Source organism: Aethalodelphis obliquidens, unplaced genomic scaffold (genome assembly GCF_003676395.1).
Source record: "Aethalodelphis obliquidens isolate GAN/ISIS:26980383/991018 unplaced genomic scaffold, ASM367639v1 scaffold42, whole genome shotgun sequence".
Taxonomy (NCBI): Eukaryota; Metazoa; Chordata; class Mammalia; order Artiodactyla; family Delphinidae; genus Aethalodelphis; species Aethalodelphis obliquidens.
This window is the reverse complement of record NW_020837986.1, coordinates 2,989,984-3,003,988: the sequence shown is the minus strand read 5'-3', so window position 1 is coordinate 3,003,988 and position 14,005 is coordinate 2,989,984. Positions and strand designations below refer to the sequence as shown.

The following is a 14,005-nucleotide window of genomic DNA, read 5'->3' as shown; positions in this document are numbered from 1 at the left end:
GGCGTCTGCCTGGCCCGCGGGAGGAACCTCCTCACCCGGGTCCGGGCCCCAGGCCCTCCGCGGCGCCCGAGGCCGGAACAATAGCGCGCGCTGGCGGGCGGGGGCGGGGCGCTCCGCCGGGCGCCGCCCCCGGCCCGCCCCCCGCGCTCCCACACTAGCTCGCACACTGGCTCGCACATTGGCTCCCACCCGCCGCCCGCCCAGGCACTACCCGCGGGAGCCGCCGCCGCCGCCGCGCCCGCCATGGACGTCCGCCTGTACCCCTCGGCGCCCGCCGTGGGCGCGCGGCCCGGGGCCGAGCCGGCCAGCCTGGCGCCCCTGGACTATTACCACTGCGGCAAGGTAGGCGGGGGCGGGGTGGGGGCCCGGGAGGGCGGGGCCTGCCCGCGCCTTCGGACCCAGAGCCGAGCCAGAGCGCCCCGGGCTGGAGCGCGGGCAGCAGTACCACAGCGGCTCGGGACGCGGGCGCTCTCGGGGACACACGCGGGGAGATGCCGGCGGTGCCGACGCGCGGGGACACGCACCCATCAGCCCCGCCGACGGGCACATGCCACTCACGCCGATCCCTTGGCGGTGACACTCACGCCCAGAGTTGTTGGGATCACAGGCAGAAGTCACCCCGACAGTCACTCACACGATGTCACAGTGACACACACTCACCCACGTCCCCCTGACAGCCTCGCATGCATTCACAAGCCGACACACAGTGACCCACTGTCACACACACAGCCATCCTGCTTACACTCCCGTCCCACACAAGTCACCCTGACAGTCATTTATTTCTACACAGCCACACGCAGTCACTCGCCCACCTGCGCTGCCACACCGCCACATGCAAGCCACCCGGTCCCACACTACGACGCCACACACCGCGTTCCATGCCCCCATCCGCCGTCACACGCAGTCACAACTGGGGACAGGCACACAAAGAAGTCGCTCCGACAGTCACTCGCTCACGCTCCCAGTGACTCAAGACAGTCGCACGCTGTCACCCATAGCCACCCCATGGACGGGGAACCTCAGGCACCCTAATCGCCCTGACAGCCACACAGTCACACGCGGTCACACCCGGGGGCAGCCGCGGCCACCACATCGCCCCTCCCCCACCTCGGCCGTCCACACTCGCGCGTGGGCGTTTTAACTTTTCGGCGCCGCAGCGCACTAATTGGGCCGTTTGGTAATCGGTTGTCACCGCCCGGCGGGGCCTCGGATTGCAAGCTGGCCATAGCCCAGCGAGGCCTGTCCCCTCCCGGGAGCGAGGCCTGTCCCCTCCCGGCTGGGGCTGCGGTGAGGGATACCCCTTCTTTCCCGAGATCGCCGCCTCCACCCGCAGGCAGGTCCTAGCCCTGCTGCTTCGGGCGCGATGCGAGCTCGCGCGCCTGGAAGCCCGGACGGGCGGCGACCGACCCCGCTCCCCGCGCCGAGCCCAGCCCGGGACGCTGAGGTGCAGCGGCGCAGCGCGCGTCTCCTCCCTCGCCCGGGAGGGAACTTTCGAACTTAGTTAGAAAGCCGGACGGTCCGTGCGTCCGCGGGTCTGTGCGTTGGTCCGGGGCCGGCCGGAGCCGAGCGCGGCTTTTCGTCACTCGGAGCCCGGATTGAACGGCGCGCGTGGGTTTCCCCGCGGCCCTGGCGCAGACGCGCGGGCTCCATGGCACTGTGTGGTGAGTGCGCGTCGGGTGGCTGGGTCGGCGGCCCTCCGGGGCCTTAACCCCACCCCACGGGCTTTTCGTCAAGCTTCTTGCTGTGGGGATGCTGCGGGGAGGGGGCGTCCCCGCGCGGAACCTGGGGCCGCCCAGGCTGAGTGCGCCCTCAGGCCTTGGGGAGCGGCTTCTGGACTCTGGGGGCAGAGCCCTGCGCAGTTCGTCTGGGGCTTGGGGTGGGGTCCGGGGCCCTCAGGGCCGGGGGCGGCGTGGGCCGGGGGCAGGCGGCAAGTGAGGTCTCTCAGAGGATGGGGCGATTATCTTTTGTCCGGTGACGGGCAAAGTTAGAAGCCGAAGAGGGGGATGGTGTCTTCAAGAGAAGGCCGGTTCTCGGGCTGCTTCCATCTGACGGAGGAAGAATTGATTAGAAGTAGCAAGTGGAGTCTTTAGGAAGGAGAAGACGGTTGGGTTTGGGGCAGCTCGTCTATCTTCTGCCCTTGGCTTTGTTATTTTTTAAAATATGAAGTTGGCAAGGTTCCAGCTCCTGGTTTGGGGGCCGGGGTGAGATTGGGGATTTGGGCCTCAGAGTCTGGTTGCATGGGTGCCCCTCGCCTGCAGTGCTCCTTTTGGGGGTGGTGTTTCTGTAAACCCCATCAGAGTGGGGTGGTCTCATAAGGGGGCCTTTGGGAGGTGGAAGTCAGCCGAGGCCCCTGCTTTATTCTGATGCTCTGTAAAGCTCTGACTCAGCACCAAGAACCAGTGTGAAACCCTGGTGGGAGGGAACCAATCAGGGAGTCAGAAGCTGGTGATTCTGGTTTCCGCCTGTGAACTAGGACCCCTGACCCAGAGCTGAGGGTGTGTCCCGGTGGAGGAGGGTGGCAGCTGGGCCGCTAAGGTAGGTGACAGAAGGGTCTGACATTGCATTTGGACGTGGGATCTGCTTCTCGATCCTTCAGCCTCATGGCAGGGTGAGGCAGAGAAAGTCACTTGGCTCAGGGAGCGGTGGGTCAGAAGCCTGTCGGTAGCAGATCATCAGGGGGCAGTCGCCTTCAGCGCTGGCGGTTGCGGGGGGCTGGGGCAAGTTGTGCCCAGGAGCTGATGTTGAGGGACTGGGGAGGCTCCGTCCTTACGGCTGGTCACTCTCAGAACTGGAGGGGAAACAGGCCCAAGATGCAGCCATGACCACAATTGGGGTCTATAGACTGGGCTGCAGAACCAGGACACAGCCTGCACAACTGGGGGCTCTGTCCCTGGAGCCCAGTTAAGAGGCTTGTCCCCACACGGCCTGAGAAACACAAGGGCAAGCCTTTGCCAAGTGATGCTGGACAGCCATGGGGCAGTTGACCTGGAAGGGCCCTTGGCGACCGTTCCCTTGGTGACTGTCCCCTTAGCGATCCTCTAACACAGAGATTCCAGCCTCTTTAAACCAAAGTCATGAGCAGTGGCTGTTCTTTGGGTATCTTTTGTTTGAGAAGATACACAATGACTCAAAGCTGCTATGGTTTCATTTTTGCTTTGAAATAGATGTTTATTAATCACTATAATATTAGCATGCATTTGAAAAATAGCTTACAAGATATGAAACAGGCACATTACTTATTTTACGTAGTAATGGCGCCTGGTGAGCATAAGGGTTTGTGGCCCTGTAGCTCTGTCTGTGGCCCCCTACTGGGAACCATTAATCCCCTCCTTCTTCCTTCACACAAGGGGAAACTGAGTCATGGAGTAGTATACTCATAGGTTACGTAGCAAATGAAGAGCACAGCTGAGGCCTGAACCCAAGCTCCTGGACTCCCAGCTTCACACTTGTCTGGTGTTCCCCACACACCTCTGCCATGGTTTGGGGGTTAGGAGTCATGATGTCCTTCTAGGGTAACTATGAAGTCCCTTCATTAGGGTTTTGGCAAGGTGTTTTATCAGGCTGGGGGCATTGCCTGGGGCTTCTGCTCAACCATGGCAGACTAGTGGAAACTGGCCATTGGGATTGGGCAAACCTGGATTCAAATCTCCGCTTGTGGCTTTGTGACCTAGGGCAAATGATTTTAGCTCATTGAGATATGATTTACATACAATAAAATGCAAATTTTTTTGTGTGTGGTACGCGGGCCTCTCACTGCTGTGGCCTCTCCCATTGCGGCGGAGCACAGGCTCCGGATGCGCAGGCTCAGCGGCCATGGCTCACGGGCCCAGCCGCTCTGCGGCATGTGGGATCTTCCCGGACCGGGGCACGAACCCGTGTCCCCTGCATCGGCAGGCGGACTCTCAACCACTGCGCCACCAGGGAAGCCCTAAAATGCAAATTTTAAGTGTACTGTTCCATGAGTTTTGACAAATATAACCACACATATGGTGTGGTTATATCCCAATCCAGATATAGAACATTTCTGTCACCCCAGAAAGTTCCCTCATGCTCCTTTCCAGTCAGTACCCCCTACCCTTAGAGGAAACTACTTATCTAATTTCCATTATCAATGCTTTATTTAAGTTCAGTTTAAATGTACTAAGTTAATTTAAGTTTTAGAACTTATGAAGCATATACATTTTTGCATTTGGGTTCATTTTGCTCAACGAAGTGTCCTTAAGATTCATCCATGTTGTGTATGTCAATAGTTTTTTCTATTTTATTTAGTAATATTACATCGTACGAATATAGCACGATTTGTTTATTCGCCGATGGACATTTGGGTTTGTTTCCATGTTGGGGCTGTTATAAATAAAGCTGCTGTGAACATCCTTATACAAGTCTTTCTGTGAGTGGGGCAAATTATTTAATATCTCTGAGCCTCAGTATCCTCTTGAGGACAACATTGTCTACCTCTGAGGTTCGGGAGAGTTAAGTGAGTTGATATAGGATAGGAAAGTTCTTGACACATACCAGCTACTAATTAGATAACAATGCTGTCAACCACCTGGGACCTATTCCAGTAAAAGGCTTAGCATCTCTGTGTTCCAAGTATCCTTCATCCCTGGTCCAAACATCCTGGGTACAAGGTCAACCCAGGATGAACCCAGGGTGTTCAAGGCCATCCTGGGTAGCACTTTCTCCATGCAGTGCTCCATGGCCAACAACCTTCTCTCTGTCTCCAGGCACGCCCCATCACCCCAAGAACTGGGGTTCAAAACTGCATGGGTTTTGACATGTTCTGTCATCCATCATTCAATCAACAAACAGTTATCGAGCACCTCTTTGTGCTAGGCACTGCACTAGGCAACTGATGGTACAGCAGTGAAGCAAAGTGACACATATTGCTACCCTCTGGAGCTTACATGTCAGCATGGAAAGGCGTAAATATATGGGTGAGGTAGATATGGTATTGTGACTGATGCCATCATTACAACTATGGAGAAATATGAATCAGGGAAGAGGGTTAAGGACATTAGGTCCAGGCGCTGGTTTGCAGTTTTAAGTAGGGAGGTTGGGGAAGGCCTTGTGGTCTAGATCAGTAGGTCTCAAATTTATGTACCCATTAAGCATCCTCTGGTAAGATTTGAAACAAACACAGATTCCTGGGCATCCGTTCCTGCCCTGAGATTCTGATTCAGCTGATGTGTGCTGGGGTCCTGAGGGTCTGCCTCTCTGATGAGCGCCCATCCCTGCTGCTGCGGCTCTGGAGACCACACTTTATACAGCAGCGATTTGGTTGTTTGTATACAGGCTTTTGTGGGCTCCCACCAGGCAGGAACCATGCCCAGCACCTGGCACAGTGCCTGACCCATAATTACTCAGGAAATTGTGCTGGCGGGTGAGTGATTCAACTCTCCACCCACACAGCTCTGGGCGCAGCATCTTGCCCCTGGATGGGATCTAGAAAAGCTCGGTTAGTGAATGATTGCAGGCTCCTTATGGTGAAAATCTATGAAGTAGAAGTTGCTGGTCCCACCTCACCCAGACTTGAGATATGAGACACCCGCTCAGCAACCCTAGTAGATGAGGTCCCTGCAGCATCTTTCTGCTGGGGCACAGGTGGCTGTGGATGGGTCCTGGGGAAGGAGCCCTGGCCCTGGGGGAGCTCTGGAAGGGTGCCTCTGTCTCTGTTAGGAAGATTTTTTACTTTCTGTCTAAAGGTGCTCCCTATAGCCCTCCCCCAGTGTGTCCCAGAGGCTCCTCGAGGACCACACTTCCGTACCTTACCAATGTCAGGAGCAGCAGCCCAGGCCTGACGCAGCCCCTCCCCCCCCCCCCCCCCCCCCCCAGTCTGCTGGGTGACCTTGAGCATGACAGTGCCTTTCTCTGGGCCTCTGTTTCCCTCTGTGCAAAGGGAGAGCACATTAGTGACCATTAGCCTCATGAGATGGGGAGCTATGGTGTGGAAATATAACGAAATAAAGTCTGGGGCATGTCCTTTATAACTGTAGAGTGTGGTGCACCGGCAAGGATGAGGATGATGCTTTTTGTTTTGTTTTGTTTTGTTTTGCGGTATGCGGGCCTCTCACTGCTGTGGCCTCTCCTGTTGCGGAGTACAGGCTCCGGACGCGCAGGCTCAGCAGCCATGGCTCACGGGCCCAGCAGCTCCACAGCACGTGGGATCTTCCCGGACCGGGGCACGAACCCGCGTCCCCTGCATCGGCAGGCGGACTCTCAACCACTGCGCCACCAGGGAAGCCCAGGATGATGCTTTTTGAAGAGATAGGCCCTCATATGCATCAGAGGGTAGTAACCACCGTGTCTGTCTCTTTTGTATTCCCAGAGCTTGCCTGGCACATAGGTGCTCAGTAAATATTTGCCGAATGAACAAATTCAGGGCTGGCCTGTTGTTCCCTGTGGCTTGAGGAACTTAGCATCTGTTTGGCTCTTATAATCCGAAGACTTTGTGGTGAGCACATCGTGTCCAGAGAAGGGCAGGGCAGGGGCCAAGAGTCTTTTGGTTGACCTGACATTCCTAGAAGAACTTCCCTGAGTGGGCCCAGGGAGCAGAGCCCAGCATGGAGAGCAGCCAGTAAACTGGGAAGAGCCTCACCCGCATCCCAAGGATCGCCCTGCAGGGTGGCTGCCAGCTCCCTGTGATTCTGTAGGGCGTTTATTTTGCTTCTCGGATTTCCCAGCGCTGGTCTCAGGTTAGGAAGGCAGTGTAAATTCTGGGACCTGAATTTACAGGTCCAGTAAACCTGTAAATTGACCTGTAAATAACTTGCAAGTTATTTCACCTCCCTGTGCCTCAGTCTCTGCATCTGGAAAATGGGCACATCAACACCTCCTCCACAAGGTTGCCATCAGAGCTGGAAATCCTGCCTGTAAGGGACTCAGCCCCAGCAGGAAGTGCTTTCATTTCTATTCACAAAGAGCAGCACAACTGAAAGTTAAAATGCAAGAGGAATCTAGTTTCAGCACTGGCTGCTGGGGGAAGTGTCTTCCTAACAGCAGGCCTTTCCATGCCTTGGTCTCTGGATCTGATTTTCCTGGGCCTAGGGTTTGAAGAGGTCTCTGCGCAGCATTCTGGACAGACAAGGAGCTGCTCACTTCCTTTGCATCTTTCTTTTTCCTTCTTGAATCTGTGTGGGAGGGGAGGTGGGTTTAGGAGGCAGAGAAGACTGGTTCAGACTGCAGCTGCACCGTTCATCGGCATGGGCCGCTGACCTTGTGCACATCATTCAACTGCTCCAGTTTTCTCATCTGTACAAGGGGACAGTGATGCGTTCCTCATATTGTAGCTGTGAAGCTCAGATTAAAGTAACAGACATGGAAGTTCCCTCTAATGTAGAACAGTGTTTCCCAGCCTCAGCAATATTGACATTTTGGACCTGACAGTTCCTTGTCTTGGGGGTTGTTCCATGCATTGTTCCAGCAATATTGACATTTTGGACCTGACAGTTCCTTGTCTTGGGGGTTGTTCCATGCATTATAGGATGTGGAGCGTCATCCCTGGCCTTTACCAGCCGGATGCTAGTAGCACCCCACACTCTAGTCACGACAATCAAAAATGTTTCCAGACTTTGCTAAGTATTCCCTGGGCGGGGAGCCAAAATCACCCCTGTTTGAGAACCACTAATCTGGAAAGTGTGGTACAGATAAACTAGGAGATGATGGTGATGAGAGTGGCAGAGCTTTGGGGCTCGTGCTTTCTGTTCGGTATTTTAGTCCTGTGTCTCCTTGTCAGCAAATCCTGTATCCATGTGGTTGACAGTTATCCTGTTTGTTTATTTACATGGACCAAAAAAACCTACATAGTGATTTTTCAGCATGGTTTGGGAGCAGCAGTAAAAACATGTGGTAAGTAATTATTAACTTAATGAGTCGTGGTAAACTGTAATTTTATATCTTAGTGAAAACATGTTGTATAACACGGAATAATAAATTTTGTTCAATTACCCTGATGCTTAAACTTGCTACTGTACAGTTGCGATTTCTGGTGCCTGCTAGAATGAGCAGCAAGGTTGTGGCTTTTCAGTGCGTAATGACCTGTTTCCTGCTGGGTTTTTCAGATGTTCAGCAGGTTTTAATGAGTGCCTACTGTGTGGTAGGGGATTCAGCCCTGTCCTGAAGGTGCAGGGACTCAATAGGAAACTCGGCTTTCCTAGATGAAAGGCTGTGTGGAATATACTGGCTCGAAAGGCGCAGAGTCATAATTAAATATATAATTGTCTGGGGAAGTGATAGTGTCAGAGGTGTGGGAAGGCTGCACATGGCAGAGTCTTACAGGGAACACCAAGCAGGCCACATGGGGGGCATGCAGAGTGGTGGGAAGGCGTTCTAGGCAGAGGGGCACCCGTTGCAAGGTGGCTTGGAGGGGATTTGGGGATACTGTCAGCCTAAGTCAGGGAGTGCTGCCTGCAGGGCAGAAGGATGACAGCAGGAATCGTTATACGGAGGGAGGAGGGAGGGTCGCATCCCAGCTGGTTGGATTTTAAGTAGAAAGGTGCCTTGGAGCCAGAGTTATGGTTCAGAGTATGGAATGTTTCATGTTGCTGGATCCAGACCGTTGTCAGTCACTGTCTCTTGGTCTTCTGCTGTGGGAAAGTTTTTTCGTCTTTTGTTTGTTTGTTTTTTGGTGGAGAGTTTAATATTATTATAAATGCCTACAAAATATCCTTCACTTATATGAAACTGGGGTTTATCATAAGTAGGCATCCTATTTTTTTACTGCAGTATAGTTGATTTACAATATTGTTTTTGTTTCAGGTGTACAACAAAGTGATTTAGTTTTATATGTATATATATATATTTTTTTTTCAGATTCTTTTCCATTATAGGTTATTACAAGATACTGAATATAGTTCCCTGTGCCATACAGTAAATCCTTGTTGTTTATCTGTTTTATATGTAGTAGCGTGTATCTCTTAATCCCATACTCCTCATTTATCCCTCCTCCCCCTTCCTCTTTGGTAACCATAAGTTTGTTTTCTATGTCTGTGAGTCTGTTTCTGTTTTGTAAATAAGTTGATTTGTATTATTTTTTAGATTCCAGATATGAGTGTGTGTATATATATATATATATATACACACATATAATATTTATCTTTCTCTGTCTGACTTACTTCACTTAGTATGATATTCTCTAGGTCCGTCCATGTTGCTGCAAATGGAAATATTTCATTCTTTTTTATGGCTGAGTAGTATGCCATTATGTATGTATATACACACACACACACACACACCCCACGTTTTCTTTATCCATTCACCTGTTGTCAGACATTTAGCCTGCTTCCATTGTCTTGGCTTCTGTAAATAATGCTGCTGTGAACATTGGGGTGCATGTATCTTTTTGCATTAGAGTTTTCGTCTTTTCCAGATATTTACCCGGGAGTGGGATTGCTGGATCATATGGTAACACTATTTTAGTTTTTAAAGTAACCTTCATACTGTTTTCCATAGTGGCTTCACCAACTTACATTCTGCTCTGGGAAAGTTTAATGACTTGTGTTTGGTTTCCCCCAGTAGCCAGGGATGCTCTGCTCCTCAGACTTCAGTGCAACAGAATCACCTGGAGGGCAGTTAAAACACAGAACGCTGGTGCCACCCCCAGAAGTTCTGATTCAGTAGGTCTGGGGAGGCGTTGAAAATGTGCAGTGCCAACAAGCTGGTGATGCCACTGCTGCTGGCCTGGGAAGCACACTTAGAGAGCTCAGCTCTCGTCTAGAATATGGGAGGATTTTCCCTCCTTGGCCTGGAACAGTAAGGATGTACTGCTGGCCTGGGGCATGTAGCCCTAACTTGGACGTGGTCAGGTGTCCCAGAGACTCCTGCCTTTTTCAGGACCCCCGTGGGTCATGGGGAGCGTCTCCTTCACCTTGGAGAGAATCTTACATCGGACTCCCTGGAAATAGACTCTGATGTGGAGAGTTGCCTGTGGAAGGAAGGTGTATCTGGGGGGAAGTTCTGAGGAGGTGCACCTTGAAGGGAGTAATGGAAGCATGGTTGGGCAGAGGGAGATGCTGGCCTGGGATACAGTTAATGATGAAAGCATCCCACAGGGACCTTTGGAACTGGACTCCAGTCTGTCTCAAACTGAGGCAAGGGGGCCGCCCATTCCTTTGATTCTTGCATCCTCTGGTCACTGGCTTCAGGTGGCCCCCACAGGGTATAGCTGTGAGCCCAGAAGTTAGGGAATGAATGGGTGGAAAAGGAAGCACCACAGTGTCCATTTCACGGAGCTGCATTTGGGGGAGAAAACTCACCTTCTTCTTGTTTCCCAAGAAATCAAGGGTCAGCATATTGATGATTAAATTTTAGAGACTTTTGAGTCACTTACTAGATTCTTCGTTGCTTCATGCTGTGAGGGAGAGCTGGGAGATAACTGCTTCTTAGGTCCGAGTGAAGAAAAATGATAATTAATGGAATTTTCTGGGGCCCAAGGAGATTCTCTTACACATTCCTAGGTAGGATTCCAGAGTTCTTGCTCTGAGATGTCGCACATTTTCCCGTGTGGTAGGGAGGACTCCACATTGATTTCTGAGGAGTTTCTGGGCCATGCCTGAGTCAGTCACATCTGGGCAGGGGACCGTGGCTTTCTCTTTGGACTGGAGTCCTGTCACATTCTTCAAGAGCCTCTTTGCCCTGCCTCCACCTCAGGGTAGGTCAGCATCCATGGTGGTCCCTTTATCAATCTTTCAGCTTTTCTGAGCAACCAGGAAGCTCAGAGGCAAATGCCTGTGTCACTTGTAGGCATGATATAGGATATCATGGGACATCTTTTTTTCTTTTAATTTTTATTTATTTATTTTTGGCTGAGTTGGGTCTTCGTTGCTGCACGCGGGCTTTCTCTAATTGAGGTGAGCGGGGGCTACTCCTCGTGTGGTGCGCGGACTTCTCATTGCGGTGGCTTCTGTTGTGGAGCGCGGGCTCTAGGCGCGCGGGCTTCAATACTTGTGGCACGCGGCTCTAGAGTGCAGGCTCAGCAGTTGTGGCTCGTGGGCTCTAGAGTGCAGGCTCAGTAGTTGTGGCGCACGGGCTTAGTTGCTGTGCAGCATGTGTGATCTTCCCAGACCAGGGCTCGAACCCGTGTCCCCTGCATAGCAGGCGGATTCTTTTTTTTTTTTTTTTTGGTAACATCTTTATTGGAGTATAATTGCTTTACAATGGGGTGTTAGTTTCTGCTTTATAACAAAGTGAATCAGCTGTACATATACCTATATCCCCATATCTCCTCCCTCTTGCGTCTCCCTCCCACCCTCCCTATCTCACCCCTCTAGGTGGTCACAAAGCATCGAGCTGATCTCCCTGTGCTATGTGGCTACTTCCCATTAGCTATCTATTTTACATTTGGTAGTATCTATGAGTCCATGCCACTCTCACTTTGTCCCGTCCCAGTTTACCCTTCCCCCTCCCCGTGTCCTCAGGTCCATTCTCTACATGTGCGTCTTTATTCCTGTCCTGCCCCTAGGTTCTTCATAACCTTTTTTTTTTTTTTTTTTTTTAGATTCCATATATGTGTGTTAGCATACGGTATTTGTTTTTCTCTTTCTGACTTACTTCACTCTGTATGACAGATTCTAGGTCCATCCACCTCACTACAAATAACTCAATTTCGTTTCTTTTTATGGCTGAGTAATATTCCATTGTATATATGTGCCACATCTTCTTTATCTATTCATCTGTTGATGGACACTTAGGTTGCTTCCATGTCCTGGCTATTGTAAACAGTGATGCAATGAACATTGTGGTACATGACTCTTTTTGAATTATGGTTTTCTCAGGGTATATGCCCAGTAGTGTGGGATTACTGGGTCATATGGTAGTTCTATTTTTAGTTTTCAAAGGAACCTCCATGCTGTTCTCCATAGTGGCTGTATCAATTTACATTCCTACCAACAGTGCAGGAGGGTGCCCTTTTCTCCACACCCTCTCCAGCATTTATTGTTTGTAGATTTTTTGATGATGGCAATTCTGACTGGTGTGAGGTGATACCTCATTGTAGTTTTGACTTGCATTTCTCTAATGATTAGTGACGTTGAGCATTCTTTCATGTGTTTGTTGGCAATCTGTATATCTTCTTTGGAGAAATGTCTATTTAGGTCTTCTGCCCATTTTTGGATTGGGTTGTTTGGTTTTTTGATATTGAGCTGCATGAGCTGCTTGTAAAGTTTGGAGATTAATCCTTTGTCAGTTGCTTCATTTGCAAATATTTTCTCCCATTCTGAGGGTTGTCTTTTCATTTTGTTTATGGTTTCCTTTGCTGTGCAAAAGCTTTGAAGTTTCATTAGGTCCCATTTGTTTATTTTTGTTTTTATTTCCATTTCTCTAGCAGGTGGGTCAAAAAGGATCTTGTGTGATTTATGTCATAGAGTGTTCTTCCTTTGTTTTCCTAAGAGTTTTATAGTGTCTGGTCTTACATTTAGGTCTCTAATCCATTTTGAGTTTATTTTTGTGTATGGTGTTAGGGAGTGTTCTAATTTCATTCTTTTCCATGTAGCTGTCCAGTTTTCCCAGCACCACTTATTGGCAGGTGGATTCTTAACCACTGCGCCACCAGGGAAGCCTTCATGGGACATCTTTTGCTCATTAACTCACTCCCAATTTCATTTCATTCTTCTATCATTTCCCCCTTTGTCTTGAGTCCTGCCATTCTTCTTCTTCTTTTTTTTTTTTAATGTTTTTATTCTCTATAAAATAAACAGAAATATATTAGAATAAAAAAAAGTAGAGCCCCCTCTCATTCTCTTTCATTTTCCCCACTGCCCTCTCAGCCCTGCTCCCCAGGACTAACCACTGAGGGGAGTGTGGTGGGTATACTTCCAGGCCTAACCATTCTTCAGTCAGTACTTCTAATGAGTTTATTGTTTCTATTTCTGTAATCACTTTTTCATTTCTCAGGATTCTGTATTGTTTCTTGATTGGGCTTATGTTCTAGTAGCCCATTCTTTTTTTTATGGATGTGGGAATGTCTTGAATCTTTTTGAAGATAATGTTTCAGTTTTTTTTTAAAGTTATCTTCTGTTTGCTGCATTGACTCTGTTTTCTTGCTGATTAGGTCTTTGGTTCACTTCCTGGTCTCTCTTTTATGCTGATGTTTTCTACAAACGCCTGGTGATTCTTGGTTGATGTTTTTTTGTGAACAAGGGTCCAGATTGATCTGTTCTGTCGTTGTAAGTTCCCTCAATGTCTGTGAAAGCCACGAACATGTGGGTAGGCAATGTGAATGTCGATTTTCGGTGCCCTGGGTGGGGCCTGTGTGTAGACACTTAAAGCTGGAGACTTCTACTAGAGCATGGGACCAGCTCACTTGAGGTTGGGGACATCTGTTTCTCTTATCAGCCAGCAGTTACCCTTGGGCACTGGTGCACTTTGTTTTTCCTGCATCATGTCCATCCATGGTGGGGGAATCCCTGAGACAGATTTCTCATTTAATTAAAGAGTTCTTCTTCCTGGCTTTAGCCTCAGGGCAAAACCAACAGTCACCTTCTCTGAGGACTGTAGACTAACACAAAGGTCAAGTCACCTCCCCCTGCCCAGGGCTTTCAGCCCCTGCTGCCCCTGCTTTGGGATTTTCTGGGGTTCAGTTAGGAAAATAGCTTTTCTGGAGGTCTTGTGTTGGTGTGCTGGTGCCTTAGAACTGATAGATTTCACTGTCAGTCTGTCTCTTCGACTTCTTCCTTTCCAGCACCCTCTCAATGATTCTGGTGCCCAGCCCTTTCTTGTTTTCTTATGGGCTCTTTTGGAGTTATTCAGTTTTCATCTCCCTATCTGAATTATGAATATATGTGTGTGTGTACATATGAATTATGAAGATGTGGGTGTATCTACCTCCCCTTTTTTGTCATTCTGGTGGGGTTTAGAAGAGGGGAGAGGAAAAAGTATGTGTTCTACCCATCATCTTGAACAAAAAGCCCCCCTCACAGATTTTTATTTCTAAAATTTGTGCTGTTTTATGGAGAAAAGTAGGGTAGAAATAAGCACAAATTATTCTCTGAGCATTTACTGCATGTCAGGC

At 50.0% G+C, this 14,005-nt stretch overlaps 1 protein-coding gene across 1 annotated transcript in view; it reads left to right on the top strand.

Annotated features, from left to right (window-relative positions):
• Positions 1-212: 212 nt before the first annotated feature.
• The window catches only part of TOX2 (TOX high mobility group box family member 2), a 132,563-nt gene continuing 118,770 nt past the window's right edge, over positions 213-14,005 (top strand). Inside the window, exon 1 of the mRNA XM_027078265.1 lies at positions 213-342. Within this exon, the coding sequence (XP_026934066.1) occupies positions 244-342 (99 nt within the window). The 5' untranslated portion in view covers positions 213-243. The remainder of the gene's footprint in view (positions 343-14,005) is intronic.